Source organism: Typopeltis vanoorti, chromosome 8 (assembly GCF_054136105.1).
Source record: "Typopeltis vanoorti isolate ZY-2024b chromosome 8, IOZ_Tvanoo_1.0, whole genome shotgun sequence".
Classification (NCBI taxonomy): Eukaryota; Metazoa; Arthropoda; class Arachnida; order Uropygi; family Thelyphonidae; genus Typopeltis; species Typopeltis vanoorti.
Window position 1 is genome coordinate 100,665,086 of NC_143556.1, and position 13,202 is coordinate 100,678,287.

Here is a 13,202-nt window from a genome sequence, read left to right on the forward strand (position 1 = left end):
GCAGAAAAAGGAGTCCAAGAAAAGTACAATAACCAGTGGTTGTTGACTGGGGATTTTCAGTTAATGTTAAGAGGTGTAAGGTACATCAAATGTGGAGTATAAAGGTATAAGGTCGTGTACTATATTGGTGGAAATGGTTCACTAACTGATTGATTTATCAGCATAACAACAGCACAGGTAACAAAAATAGCAAGCATCTAAACAAATAAATAAAATGTTATGTTCAAGAAAGCAAATTTAAAATATTAAACATTTTAATATTTTCTGAGTGGTGGATGTAATTTTTAATTTTTAATTATCACCATGTATTTATAAAGAAGGTGCAAAAGTGGTGCTGATGTCAAGAGGATATTTAATGAAAGTCTTGCAATGGGGAAGGTTACTAAGGAGTGGAAAGAAGGCAAAATAACACCTCTCCACAAGCATGGTTTGAGAACGGAAGTTTCCAATTATAGATCAGTTTGTATATCTGCAGTTGTGATCAAAGTGTTGGAAAAAAATTGTTAGAAATAGAATACAGGACTGACTGACTGATTGACATAAGATTCTCTATCATGTCTGCATCTGCTTATGTTTTATGATAAGGTGACGAATGTGTTCGATAAGGGAGAATAATATAGTGACATTCTTAAGACTTTGTAAAAGCATTTGATAGATGACATTATAAGTTGGTGTACATGTCTGCAGAGGATATTGGCTCTCTGAATGATACCAGCAAGTTGTGTATGATGGAGCTGTGTCTCAGAAAAGGAAGCTGACCAGTAGCATGCCTCGGGATTCTGTTCTTGGGCCCCTACTGTTTAACTTATTTGTTAATGATATTTCATGTGGATTGACTGGGGATATTCAAATGTTCACAGATGATGCAAAGTTAGGCAGAATTATCACAAGTGGTGCAGATGTCAATTCTTTACAGAAAAATTTGAATAGACTTTTAGCTTGGAGACAAATGAGTGGGGTTACAGTTTTAATATTAATAAATGCAAGGTGTTACACTTTGGGATACAGAGATATAAGGCTATGTACTGTATTGGAGGAACTGTACTTCAGTAAGGGGATGAAATTCAGGATCGTGGAGTGATGGTAGACATTGAAATTTAGTTCTGGGGTCATATTGCGAGTGTTGCAAAGACTGCACATCATATAGCTACTATGATAAAAAGTACGAGGATGGTCTGAAAAGTTCTCAGCTTCAGCCACAGATGGCAACACTATCGGTGAGATTTTTTTTTTTTTCACGTTGGTACATCTGTCATAAGCATCCATGTGAAATTGCAAGTCATTCAAATAGTTTTTTTTTATACAGTTGTCTAAAGCAAAAGTGTTGTCTCTATCCTTTGAAATGAATAAAACTGAGTATCATGCAGTTATAAAATTCTTTGTAAAAGAAAGTTTAACACCAAAAGAAATTCATTCGAAGTTCCCGAAAGTTTATGGGCACTCTTCTCCTTCATTTTACAATTAAAAAATGGGCTGCTGAGTTTGAACGTGGCCATACCAGCCTTGAAGATGATCCATGTGAAGGATGTTCAAAAAATATAACAACACAAGAAATCATTGATCAAGTGCATGATATGGTATTGGATGACTGGCAAGTCAAAGTGCATGAAATTGCTGAGACTATAGGCATTTCAAAAGAATGTGTAGGATATATTTTGCATGAAGAATTGCATATGAAAAAGCTTTGCACAAGATGGGTGCAGCGCTTGATCACAGCAGATCACAAACGCACTCAAATGAAAATCTCTGAACAGTGTTTGGAGCATTTTAACAGGAATAAAACTGATTTTGTGCATCGATTTATTACTATAGATGAGACTTGGATTCACCATTACACACCAGAATCCAAACAGCAATCAAAACAGTGGACAGAAGCCAGTCGTTCAGTGCCAAAGAAGACAGTTGGTTCCATCAGCAGGAAAAGTCATGACATCGGTGTTTTGGGATGCTGAAGGCGTTTTGTTTATTAATTATCTTGAAAAGGGTAAACAATAACCGGGGAATATTATTCTGATCTTTTAACCAGAATAGCTGAAAAAATTCGTATGAAAAGACCCAGTTTGCAGAAGAAAAAATCATCTTTCATCAGGATAATGCACCAGCCCACAAAGATGTTTTGGCAATGGAAAAATTAAGGGATCTGTACTATGAATTGTTGGAACATCCACCCTATTCCCCAGATTTGGCTTCCTCTGACTTCTGTCTCTTCCCAAAACTAAAACTCTTCCTCGCTGGTCAGCATTTTTCTTTGAATCAAGAGGTGATTGCAGCTGTAGAGGGGATATTTTGCAGATCTTACTGAGAACCACTACAGGGATGGGATAATGGTGCTGGAGCATTGCTGGAATAAATGTATTAGTCTTAAGGGAGATTATGTTGAAAAATAAAAATAATTTTGAAATTATAAATTCGTTTCTTCATTGTTAGGCCGAGAACTTTTCAGATCACCCTCGTGCATTGACATGTAGATGTAAGGAAGTGATGGTAGTGCTACTATATAATGCATTGGTCAGATCACATATGGACTATTGTGCTGAGATTTAGTTATCCAGTTTTCCTTGTGATGTGGAAACACTAGAGAGGGTACAGAGATGAATAACCAAAGTGATACATGGACTGTGGAGTGTTAGTTATGCAAAACATTTGAGAGAATGTTAATTAAAGAGGTTGGTGGATAGGAGTAAAAGAGGAGATATGACAGAGACCTTCAAGTTAGTTAACAGATTCTATCAGATTAATAGAGAAGAAACTATAAAAAGAGTACATGTGAAGATAGGAAAAATGAGGTCATCCCTGGAAGTTGTATAAAGATGTGGTGAAGAAGGGTGTGAAGAGTAGATTTTTTGGAGTGTTGTTAGTGAGTGGAATGCACTGCCTGAATGTGTTGTGAATGCAGGTAGTGTAAATAACTTCAAAGGTCATTATGACAGGCATGTTACTCATTGAGTGGGTAACATGTCTGTCATAATGCCTGGGAGATAACTCCCAGTATGAGTCTGTTGACTGCATGGAGGTTATCAAAGAATAATAATAAATGTTCTCTTAAATATCCTGCATGAAGAGTGAAAGAATATCAGGGAAGCAGATTGTAAAATATATTGTAGATTACTGGTAAGTAGGCATATGACAGGATGAATTGCATTCATCATTAGGAAGAGTGAGAGGTCATTATTGTCAAACATGCACTGAACAATCCAGCTTTATCCATTCATATTGGCACCATGCAACATATTATTGCATCCATTAAAGTTACTCAGAAGTATGGGCAGAGAAAGTTGAAATATGAGAACATGAAAGTTGATCTGTAACTCAGAACTTAGTAATAAATAAATGAGACATATTATAAGAAATTCCACTGAGAGGCAAATGGCTACCACATTCTAAGTCGTGCTAAATCGGATGCACTGAAAAGTGTTATGGTTGTCCGAGGAAGTGATTTCTCCATGAGATGGTCCATCTTCTAGCTCTGTCCTTACAAATAATAGTAAAATGATGTACAGTTGGTACACATATAGCAGAAACAAACAGGTTTAGGGTTCTGTGCAGAAGAGTCTTGATATCATTCATATTTTGGATGGTGTTTGTCAATGGCCAGTATCCATCCCTTCTTCGAGAGGAGATGGATACTGGCTGTCTATCACAGGGTCAATTTTTTTTTATAATTTACATTCAGTGAATACAAAAGTATCCATGGTTTCTGTGTCTGGGAGGGGGCATCACATAATTTTTTTTTCTTTCAGTGATACTCTTGTCATAATCTTGTTCACAAGCGGGATCTCATTCAATAGGACTGTGTTGGGAGTTGTTTCAGAAGTAAGACGGTATCATGTTGGACAGCTAGTACACTCCAGAGAAAAGCATTCATGATCAAGCTGAAATTATAAAATAGTGAGACAGAGATACATGTTTAGGTCACTTTTGATATTTTCTTAACTACCATCTTCTCGGCATAAGAGGATTTCAGGACAGGTGTTGTGGTGACTAACTTCCTCTTTGCATCCTGATACGAGATGTTCTATTCAGGCTTTATCTTTGTATTTCTTTTTCATCCTTCCACCTTTGGCATGCATGAAAGTTGGCTGGATGTTTTCCCTCACAGTTAACACATTTAAGTTTCTTTGTGGAAAAAGATTTATTATCATGCTCTTTACTACCACACTGGATACAGATGGTAGATGCTTTAAATGTTATGAAAAATGTGCATGCACATGTGCATCTTAGTAGATATTTGCATTGGATGTTGGAGGTGTGGGTGCATCAAAAGTAAGAATGATATTCCTGATTAGAACTGGGTGACTGTTCTCACATAACAGGATGCAATTCATTCCTGTTGCTTCTTATGTGATAACACAGTCTTTTTCTGAGTTGCTGACATAAACTATCATCGGAACATAGTTTTTTTTTAAACTGATTTGGAAGATCCTGCCAAAATAATGCCAGAATAGAGAAGAGTGACATTTTCTGTACTGGTATTTTCCCTTAATGGAGGATGAGAAATAATGTAATATTTATATGTCTATACCATTGGTTCCCAACAGGTGGTGGTGTATCCCCAGCGGCACATGAAAAATAATCAGTAATGGCAGAAAAACAAGTAAAGTAAACAAAATATATAAAACGTTAGTTATGGAACAATAAATGTTAAGTTTGAATGACCATTAATGGAGGCACTTCAAAACTAACTCACATTAGCGAATGATGATGGGTGAGGGCGTGGCTATGAACCCTCCCCCAAACCACTCTTCTACCAATCATTACACACAGTTCAGAACCTTCCACTGACTTCCATTTTTGACGTTTCTAGAACTTCTCCAAAAATATAAAAGTACAAACCACAGATTAAATCTGTGTTTGTACTTTTAGTGTAGTAATTTTCCTTTCCCAACTCATTACCACTATTTTACATTAAGATAGGCACTGAACAAAAGTGTCAGTATTTAAAAACAGCTATTTTAAAAACAAGGGGTACAATTTATAGAAATGGATTTAAAAGGGGTACACAAGTGGAAAAAGGTTGGGAACCACTGGTCTCTACAAATGTCTTTGGAAATAGACTTATTTCTATTATCAGTTAATGTATCTATAGTATTTGTACTTGACTGGCATCTTGCAAGGGCTGGGCTTCTGAAAAACATGAGAACGAATAATTCACACTTGAATGGATAAAGAATTTTTTGGTTTGGTACCCCCAAAATCAATACACACTATTCAGCAAGCAATAAATGCACTTAGAAGGGGAAATGGCATTACCTCAGATGTATACCAGCACTGTAGTAAGCCTTGGCTGCTATTCCTGGACCATAAAGGACTTCCTTCAACAACACTGACTTTTTGCAGAAGCCAACTGATTCCAGCAGAATCATCCAAGATCGCCAGTGTTGTCAAAGCAGGGACCAAAGTAATGCAAGACTACCATGCTTTCCCTTTTCAGATGTTCATAGGTCTCAATGCAGCAAACACAGTAGCAGAATGTTGGATCCCAATGATGGTGTTCTGTAATACATTAGAGTAAAAAAAAAGAGAAATAGAGGAAAAAATATGGGAAGTATTAAAAAAAAAAAAAAAAAAAAAAAATGAGGAAAGATGAAACAGTCCAGTACCATCACTGGGAATCCTCTTCACTATAAACAAGTGTGTCACATAGATGGGGGGGGGGGGGGATGTGGAGGTGATGGTCAACATGGCCTGGAGTTCAGAGGGCATAGTGCAAGATTTCTGTCAAGATTACACAGCATACTGATACTATCTTAAAGAACACACTGACAATTATGAATACTGGGAGTTGTTGTGAGACTGTATATAGCACTTTTCCAACCAAACCTAGGCTACTGTGCTCACATTTGGTCATCTAGTTTCCATTATGATTGGGAAATGGGGAAATTTTGGGGAGGGGTCAGAGATGAGTAACTAAGGCAATATCCAGTATCAACATTCTGGAAGAGTGTGGATGGGATGTAAGTTGCATCAACACATTTAGTGGAATTAAGTGATGTGATAAAGATGTTTAAGTTAGTATAGGGATTTTTACCAGGTTAATACAGAAGGCATTATACATTATATATACAGTAAAAGCTGAAAGAGTAGAATAACAAGCCATCCCTGCAGGTTGTGTAAAGGTGTGGTGAAGAGTTAAATAAGAAATATTGTTTTTCTTTCTTTTGCATGGAGTGGAATCCATTGCTGGAATGTGTTATAAATGCTAAGAGTGTGATGAGTTTAACATTCAATATGATAGATGTGTTGTTTACTGAATGAGACCCCTCTCACAGTAAGCTTTGACCTCATAGAGGTTTGTTATAATAATAGTAATTGAGCTAGTTCAGTCCCATTTCTCTTCTACTATTTATACCACTGCAATGACTCATTTACATACTCTCCACTTTTTCCAGCACCATTCATTCCTACACTTCTACTATCCACTTCCTTCTACAGCAGATACTCCATTTCATACGGCAGCCTCTCCTTACTTTCTCTGTTTTAATCTCCATTAAAATGTTACTACCCCAAGCATTCATTCAATTCATCATTAAGCCTTCTTTTTCCCAATCCTACCATCAGTTAAACACTTCCATTTATAGTACAAAGATTCTTCCTCACAATCTTTTCAGCATACTCTTATCTAATATAGTCACTTTTCTAAACTCCTCAATATAGACATTTGTGACATATATTCATTTCTTCTGCCAGGGTCGCACCACTTTCTTTGAGGAGTATGTGTTAAATTCAGCATTCAGTGAGTCCAGAAAATAATACCTACCTTAAAAGTAGTGATGGAGCCTAAATCAAACAAATGTAAACAATGCCATTTTGATACTTACAGTTGATCTTCTGCATCCTGCTTTTCTTTATCAACATGGTCCATATTCCTGTTCATATCTGTTTCATAAAGCAAAATATAAAAGGCATTAACAATTCATACACCTAAAAAATTTTAAATTACTGAATCAGAACTAAGTAAAATACTCAGAATACAGCAGAATTATTATACAAATGAAGTAGGGGAAACCATATACAAGCATCTTCCCTTAGTTATATTATGTTTCATAATTAATATAATTCATCTTGTACATTATTCTAAGGGTAAGATACAAACCTATATGAGATATTTGTAACCCAAGATGATTATCAATTTTTTATTTAAAAAAAATAATATATATATATATATATATATATATTACCACTGCTACTACCAAGTTGACACATAAGTGTGGACAATCTCCGTTCTAGACGTTCAATTTCTCTACATTTATTCTCCACAGTGTGCATATGTGGTTGAACAGATCTGGCAGTTTTAAGATTCATTTGGTTAACTTCGATTGTTCCTTCATCCTAGTACAAAAGATAACTACATTACTTTGTCTATTAACATTATAGGTATAAGTCAAACAAATTATTTAAGTAATTCATGATTTCTCACAGTGTTACTAGCATATTAATTAGTTACTAGCCTACTAATTATTAATTACTAAGCATTACTAATTAATCTGGAATAATGCAATATTTATTTATTTTTTTTACCCTTTGCAGCCTTAACATCCTTATGTATTTCAGCTCTCCATAAAATAATGAAAAAAAGTTACAAGAGGAAGTTGTATATACTGAATTTAGTGTGGAGTGAAACTCTTAGCACTTCATTATGACGAAACCCTGGGACAGCAGTTAAAAAGCACAGTCATCCTTAAGCTACTTTAGCTTATGCTAATCGAGAGTTATATCATTTGATATGATACTCTTTATTTCTGGCCAGTAACTGGTGACCTGGGTTGGCTGAGTGGGCAGAATATCTCCTCTCCAACCAACAGTTGGAGAGGATATATGCCGAATTATTGAAAAAGTTCTATGTTTGTTCTCTAGATCAGGGATTCCAGTCCAAGTAAAAAAATTAATAAAAAAAAAAAAAAAATTAATAAAAAAATTAATAAAAAAAATAGAAAAACTATCCTTAGCCCACCCTGGTACTAATGTACCACAGGCTTACAACCTCTTGTTGATAGAAGTGCACAAAAACTCGGACTCCTGAGGAAAAGAATACCTGAAACACGAACCAAACCATTGCATTGTTTTACATTATAGACAAACTCTGATGGTCCTAGATTTTGTGTAAAACTGAAAAATATTTGTATATCCAAACAAAGTTCAGATATACAAATTCCATTTACCACATTTTTTTTTAAAATCTCATTTCACTGAACAAGAACACCTGAAACAAAGAACAGCAACACAGCATTTGATGTAACAAAAACTGTTAGCAAGTATGCAAAACTTTTTTTATTATTAAGAGAGACCTCGGAGTCAGGGACTCATCGAGGGAGGCCCATACCACATACACACACCAGCTATCATAATTATTCTTGAATTCATTCACACTGCTTGCACTCACAACATCCAATGGTAATCCATTCCAATCATGCACCACCCTATGAAAGAAAATTCTAGTCCTCACCCCCTTCTTAGCGACATTCATTCTCACTTCCAAAGATGCCCTTTTGTCAGCTTCCATAAATTGAAAAATTCCATCAATTGAAATCCTGTATAGCCCTTTTAGAAGTTTCAATCATATCACCCCTCTTTCTCCTGTTTGCTAGTGTCTGCAGTCTAGAATTTCTCAATCTGCCTTCAAAATCAGTATTCCACAATCCTGATATCATTTTTAACACTCTCTTCAATATATCAGAATCACAACGGAAACCAGGAGACCAGAATTGCGCACAATAGTCCAAGTGAGGTCTTATCAAGGCCTTGTAAAGAGGCAAAATGACATCCTTATCTTTACATATGAATTCTCATTTCAGCATTGCAATTATCTTTTGAGTTGTATTTGCAATCTTTGCTACTTGGCCCTGAACTTCAACTTCCTATCTATTAACACTCCAAGATCATTAGCCTCATCAGTTTCTTCAAGCATAATCCCACCAATATAATATGACATTAGATATCTAATCACACCAAAGTGAATGACTTTACATTTACTGACATCCATTTTCCCATGCCCACAATTCTAGCCTATTCAAATCATTCTGCAAGTATTGCATATCAGCAGCAGTCCTGATTACCTTACCTGTCTTTGCATCATCAGCAAATAGCCATATGTCGCATGTCAAATTCTTCTCAATATTATTAACGTATAGATTGAATAACAGTGGACCAAACACTGATCCTTGTGGTACACCAGTACCACATCTTTTTTTTTTTAAATCTCATTTCACTGAACAAGAACACCTGAAACAAAGAACAGCAACACAGCATTTGATGTAACAAAAACTGTTAGCAAGTATGCAAAACTTTTGACAAAAGTCATAGCAAAATCCAAACGTATCATGGTGTATCCATTCCTCTTGTTTAGTTCAATGGTAACATTATTATAGAATGTGAGCAAGTTGCTAAAACATGACCTTCCCTTAGTAAACCTATGCTGTTCATTGCAAAGTAGTGATTCACTGTCAACCCATTTCTTAATGTGAGCCCTAACAGATTTTTCCAAAATCTCCCCACCACTCCTGAGATACTAATTGGTCGATAGCTGGATACATCGGTCTTTGCACCACCCTTGTGCAATGGAATTACCATGTAATCTTTCCATTCCTGCATAATCTTCCCTGTTCTGAGACTCATTAAACAGCCTGGTCATAAGAGTAGCCAGTTCAGCTGAACACTCTTTTAGCACACAAGCTGATATCCCATCAGTCCCTAACAGTGAATTCTTATTCAGTTTGTACAACAGCTCTAATACTTCGTCCTCATACAACTGAGTTTCTTTATCCAGTGAAGAGGTAGCAGTGAGCTCAATGTCGCATACACCAGGTTGATAGCTTTTAACAAAATGGGCACTCATTAGTTGAACAACCTATTCTGCATGCATCTGTAACTCCCACACCATCTGCATTTAGAAGAGTTATTCTTTCATATTCATTTTTTTTTTTTTTACTTGCAGCATATCGATAGAATTCTTGTGGGTTGTCTTTAGCATGCAGAGACCGTTTCTTTTCATACTCAGACTTTGTACAACAGTTGTAACTGTTGTAGCCTGCTGCTTATAATTTTCATAATGTACATCATCCTTATGCACACAGTATTCCCTCCACATCATCCTTTTCTTACGAATCTCTTACTTAATAAGATTACACATCCATTTGACTCCTACACTGTTTATTCTTCGAACTCTCAGTACACACTCTGATATCGCATAATTTAAGTATTGTTTAAATGCTTCCCATCCAACAACTAATCCCATTCCACTGAACTCAGTATACCCCTCAGTTGGTCATAATTTCCTGCTTTGTAGTTCACAGCATGTAACCTTTTCTGAATGGAACATTCATAAACTTAGTCGCTTTCCAAGTGAGTACCGCATGATCACTGTAACCAGTGGGAGGCAGAATAGACACATCTTTAACTGAAATGACCTCTGACACTATAATCAAATCTAACACTCTTTGCTCTCGAGCTCCTTTTGTCACATGTTGCTTAAGGAAGTTGTCCTGCAACAGCTCAATAAATGCATATTCATAATTCTCATGAGATTCTACTGCAACCCAATCAATATTTGGATAATTAAAGTCCCCCATTATGATTAGCTCATCTTGTCTATTTGGTGATGCATTTCTTCATCACTAGCAACCAATCCACCAGGTCTGTAACAACACCCACTATGTAATTGATCTTGTTAGATTCCACCACACACTAGATGGCTTCAAACTCACTGCCACATGAAATACTGTTAGTAGTACTACAATCATAGGTATCAACTCTACTGGATTCAAGTCATCCGATATCATTAGCAGCATGCCCCTCCTCTCCTATCCTCACCATTTTTAGGTTTCCTAAAAATGGTGTACCCTTTACACTCGATACCAGTTAGTATGTTTGATTCTGATAGCCAGGTCTCACTAATGCCTACAATCTGAGGTCCCAAGGCAACAAACTATACCCCTTTGTTTCTGATACTCCTAGAATTTGTGTACAGACATAATAATCTACCAGCATTTGTATACGCTTGTCTTTAGTCTGAATGACACAGTTATACAACATGCAGATCTCTATTCTTCTCTAGTGCCTTATACATGTAGACATCTTTGCACATGTTTGATTGGTCTGAACTGGATGAACATAAAGTCGAAATCGTTCTCTCCTCATTAACATTTCCATGACAAAGCCCATTCCCATCATTACCAGTTATATAACATTGTCACTCTTACGATCACATTCTCACAATTCCTCTCTTTATAATTTAATTTCCCTGACTCTCTGTGTTAGGTCTCATACCAGTTATTAGTTTTTCTAAGCCTCTGATACCAAAGGCATTCAGGTGTTGGCTGTCCCTCTTATACAAATCCAATCTTCCCTCAAACTCACTCAACACATCCAAAAACTTGCATCCATTCCTACTACACAGCCTATGCATAGAATCATTTGCCATCATGGCCCTTCTTAATTGATTTTTATCATATCGAGATAAAATACTGACAATTTTCACTTTCTCACTCTTGCCTCTTCCAACACCCCTTTCATGTCCTCTCTCATATTGAGCTTATCGCTAGTTAAGTCGCTAGTACCTACTACAATTACGATTTTATTTACTATACTTTTCTGTTTTTGAATTGCTTCCTTTATATTCTTAATTTTCGCTCCAGGTAAACTTGAAGTTATAACATGCTCATTAATAGCATGTTCAAGACCAAATAACTTCTTTCTTTTTACTAACAACGTCATTAACCTGATTTCAGTTACTTCCTGACTTACCTGTTTCCATGCTTTGTTGTTTCTTATTTTGCTGCTTAATTTTCATTTTCTCCCTATGCTCATTTAAATGCCTCTCGACTTTTTGTAATTCCCGCATCATTTCTCTGATGATTTGCTTTAATTTTGCTATTTTAGAAATTAATTCATTTTCATTAACCTCCTCCACAACTCCAATAACCTTATTAGCAGGGCTAGTGTTCTTGTTTTTGTCTGCAATGCATTACTTTATCGTAACGTTAATTTAGCGTTACTTTTCTCGTGCGTTTTTTGGCACCATTTTAAACTTATACTTATTGTTGGAATAGCTTAATAAAAAATGTTATAAAATACTAAATATGCTAAAATCTACACTAATATGCTATAAAACATTAATTTTCTAAGGAAAAAAGACAATAAAACAGACAAAAATCACCAATTTTACACAAACACTAAATTCGCCGACCAACCACTATGTATCCTCGAACCAATTCAATTTTGAAATGATATGTATAAAAGATACCACTTATTTATCACACTACAATTAATAAACTTTCCATTTGCAGAAATTTTATTCCTGAAAAGATTGCATACTGTAGTACCAGAAGCATAGACTATGATAACAGAATTATTGCCGGGTCAGTTAGTGTGCTAGACCATTAACAGCAGATTCTAAGTCCATTTCATCAATATACTGTCTAAAACAAGTTAAAAGAGTATGTTATACAAACTAACTAGTGTTAAATTAATACCACAATAATTTCACTTGGCAAAAAATAGCAGTAGTTTCTATTACCAACTTGAATGGAAAATTTTTCCACTTGGTTATGCTATAAATTAAAGATACCAAGAAATTATATACATTTTTAATTCTTTATCCAAGTGTAAGTAAATAAAGTTTGGACTTGAAGTATTTTCAGAACTAGGGCAACTTGTATATAGAAGCTAATGACTTCACATCACTTGCCTTAGTATCCCATGATGCAAAGCACATATCCTTGTGGGCATGTATAATACTATGCATTATGGGAAGGGTCACTACCAAGACCGGTTTTCACCTTTGTTAAGGTCTCATCAGCAGGAGCTAGATCCAGAGGTGATACTAAGGTTGAAGTAGTGCAGAAGTCATATCTTCATATATGAGTAGCCAAAAGGCTATTCATCCAGGAAAACTTGAAGTTAACAAGTTTTCTTAATAACTATAAATTAAATAGATCAAGATTTATATAAAGTGTGAAGTAGTGTCTTGTGCAAAAAAAGTACATCAAATTTTTTGGCAGCTGCAGAAGCTATAGATGAAATGTGGTTGTGCCAGGAAAGACTAGACATACAGTTCAGTCCAAGAAGAGAAATCTGAACATGTTTTGATATCTCAGTATTACTCAAGGTAAGGGAGAGGGATGTAAGCTCTTTCTTGTGAGAGATCAGAACAGAACTGACTTTTGGTGCCATTGAAGTTTACAAGGTTGTCCTTGCCCTATTGGAAT

The 13,202-nt window shown here is 35.7% G+C and overlaps 1 protein-coding gene across 5 annotated transcripts in view; it reads right to left on the reverse strand.

The window, feature by feature from the left end:
• rad50 (DNA repair protein rad50) overlaps positions 1-13,202 on the reverse strand; it is a 664,851-nt gene that overhangs the window by 257,647 nt on the left and 394,002 nt on the right. For all 5 annotated transcript variants that reach the window (XR_016548684.1, XR_016548685.1, XM_090396855.1 and 2 more), the window contains exons 25-26: positions 7,179-7,329; positions 6,819-6,876 (exon numbers count right to left, since the gene is read on the reverse strand). Coding sequence is in view for 3 of the 5 variants with exons in the window: in XM_090396855.1 (XP_090252981.1) it covers positions 6,819-6,876; positions 7,179-7,329 (209 nt within the window). In the remaining 2 variants the exon portion in view is untranslated. The remainder of the gene's footprint in view (positions 1-6,818; positions 6,877-7,178; positions 7,330-13,202) is intronic.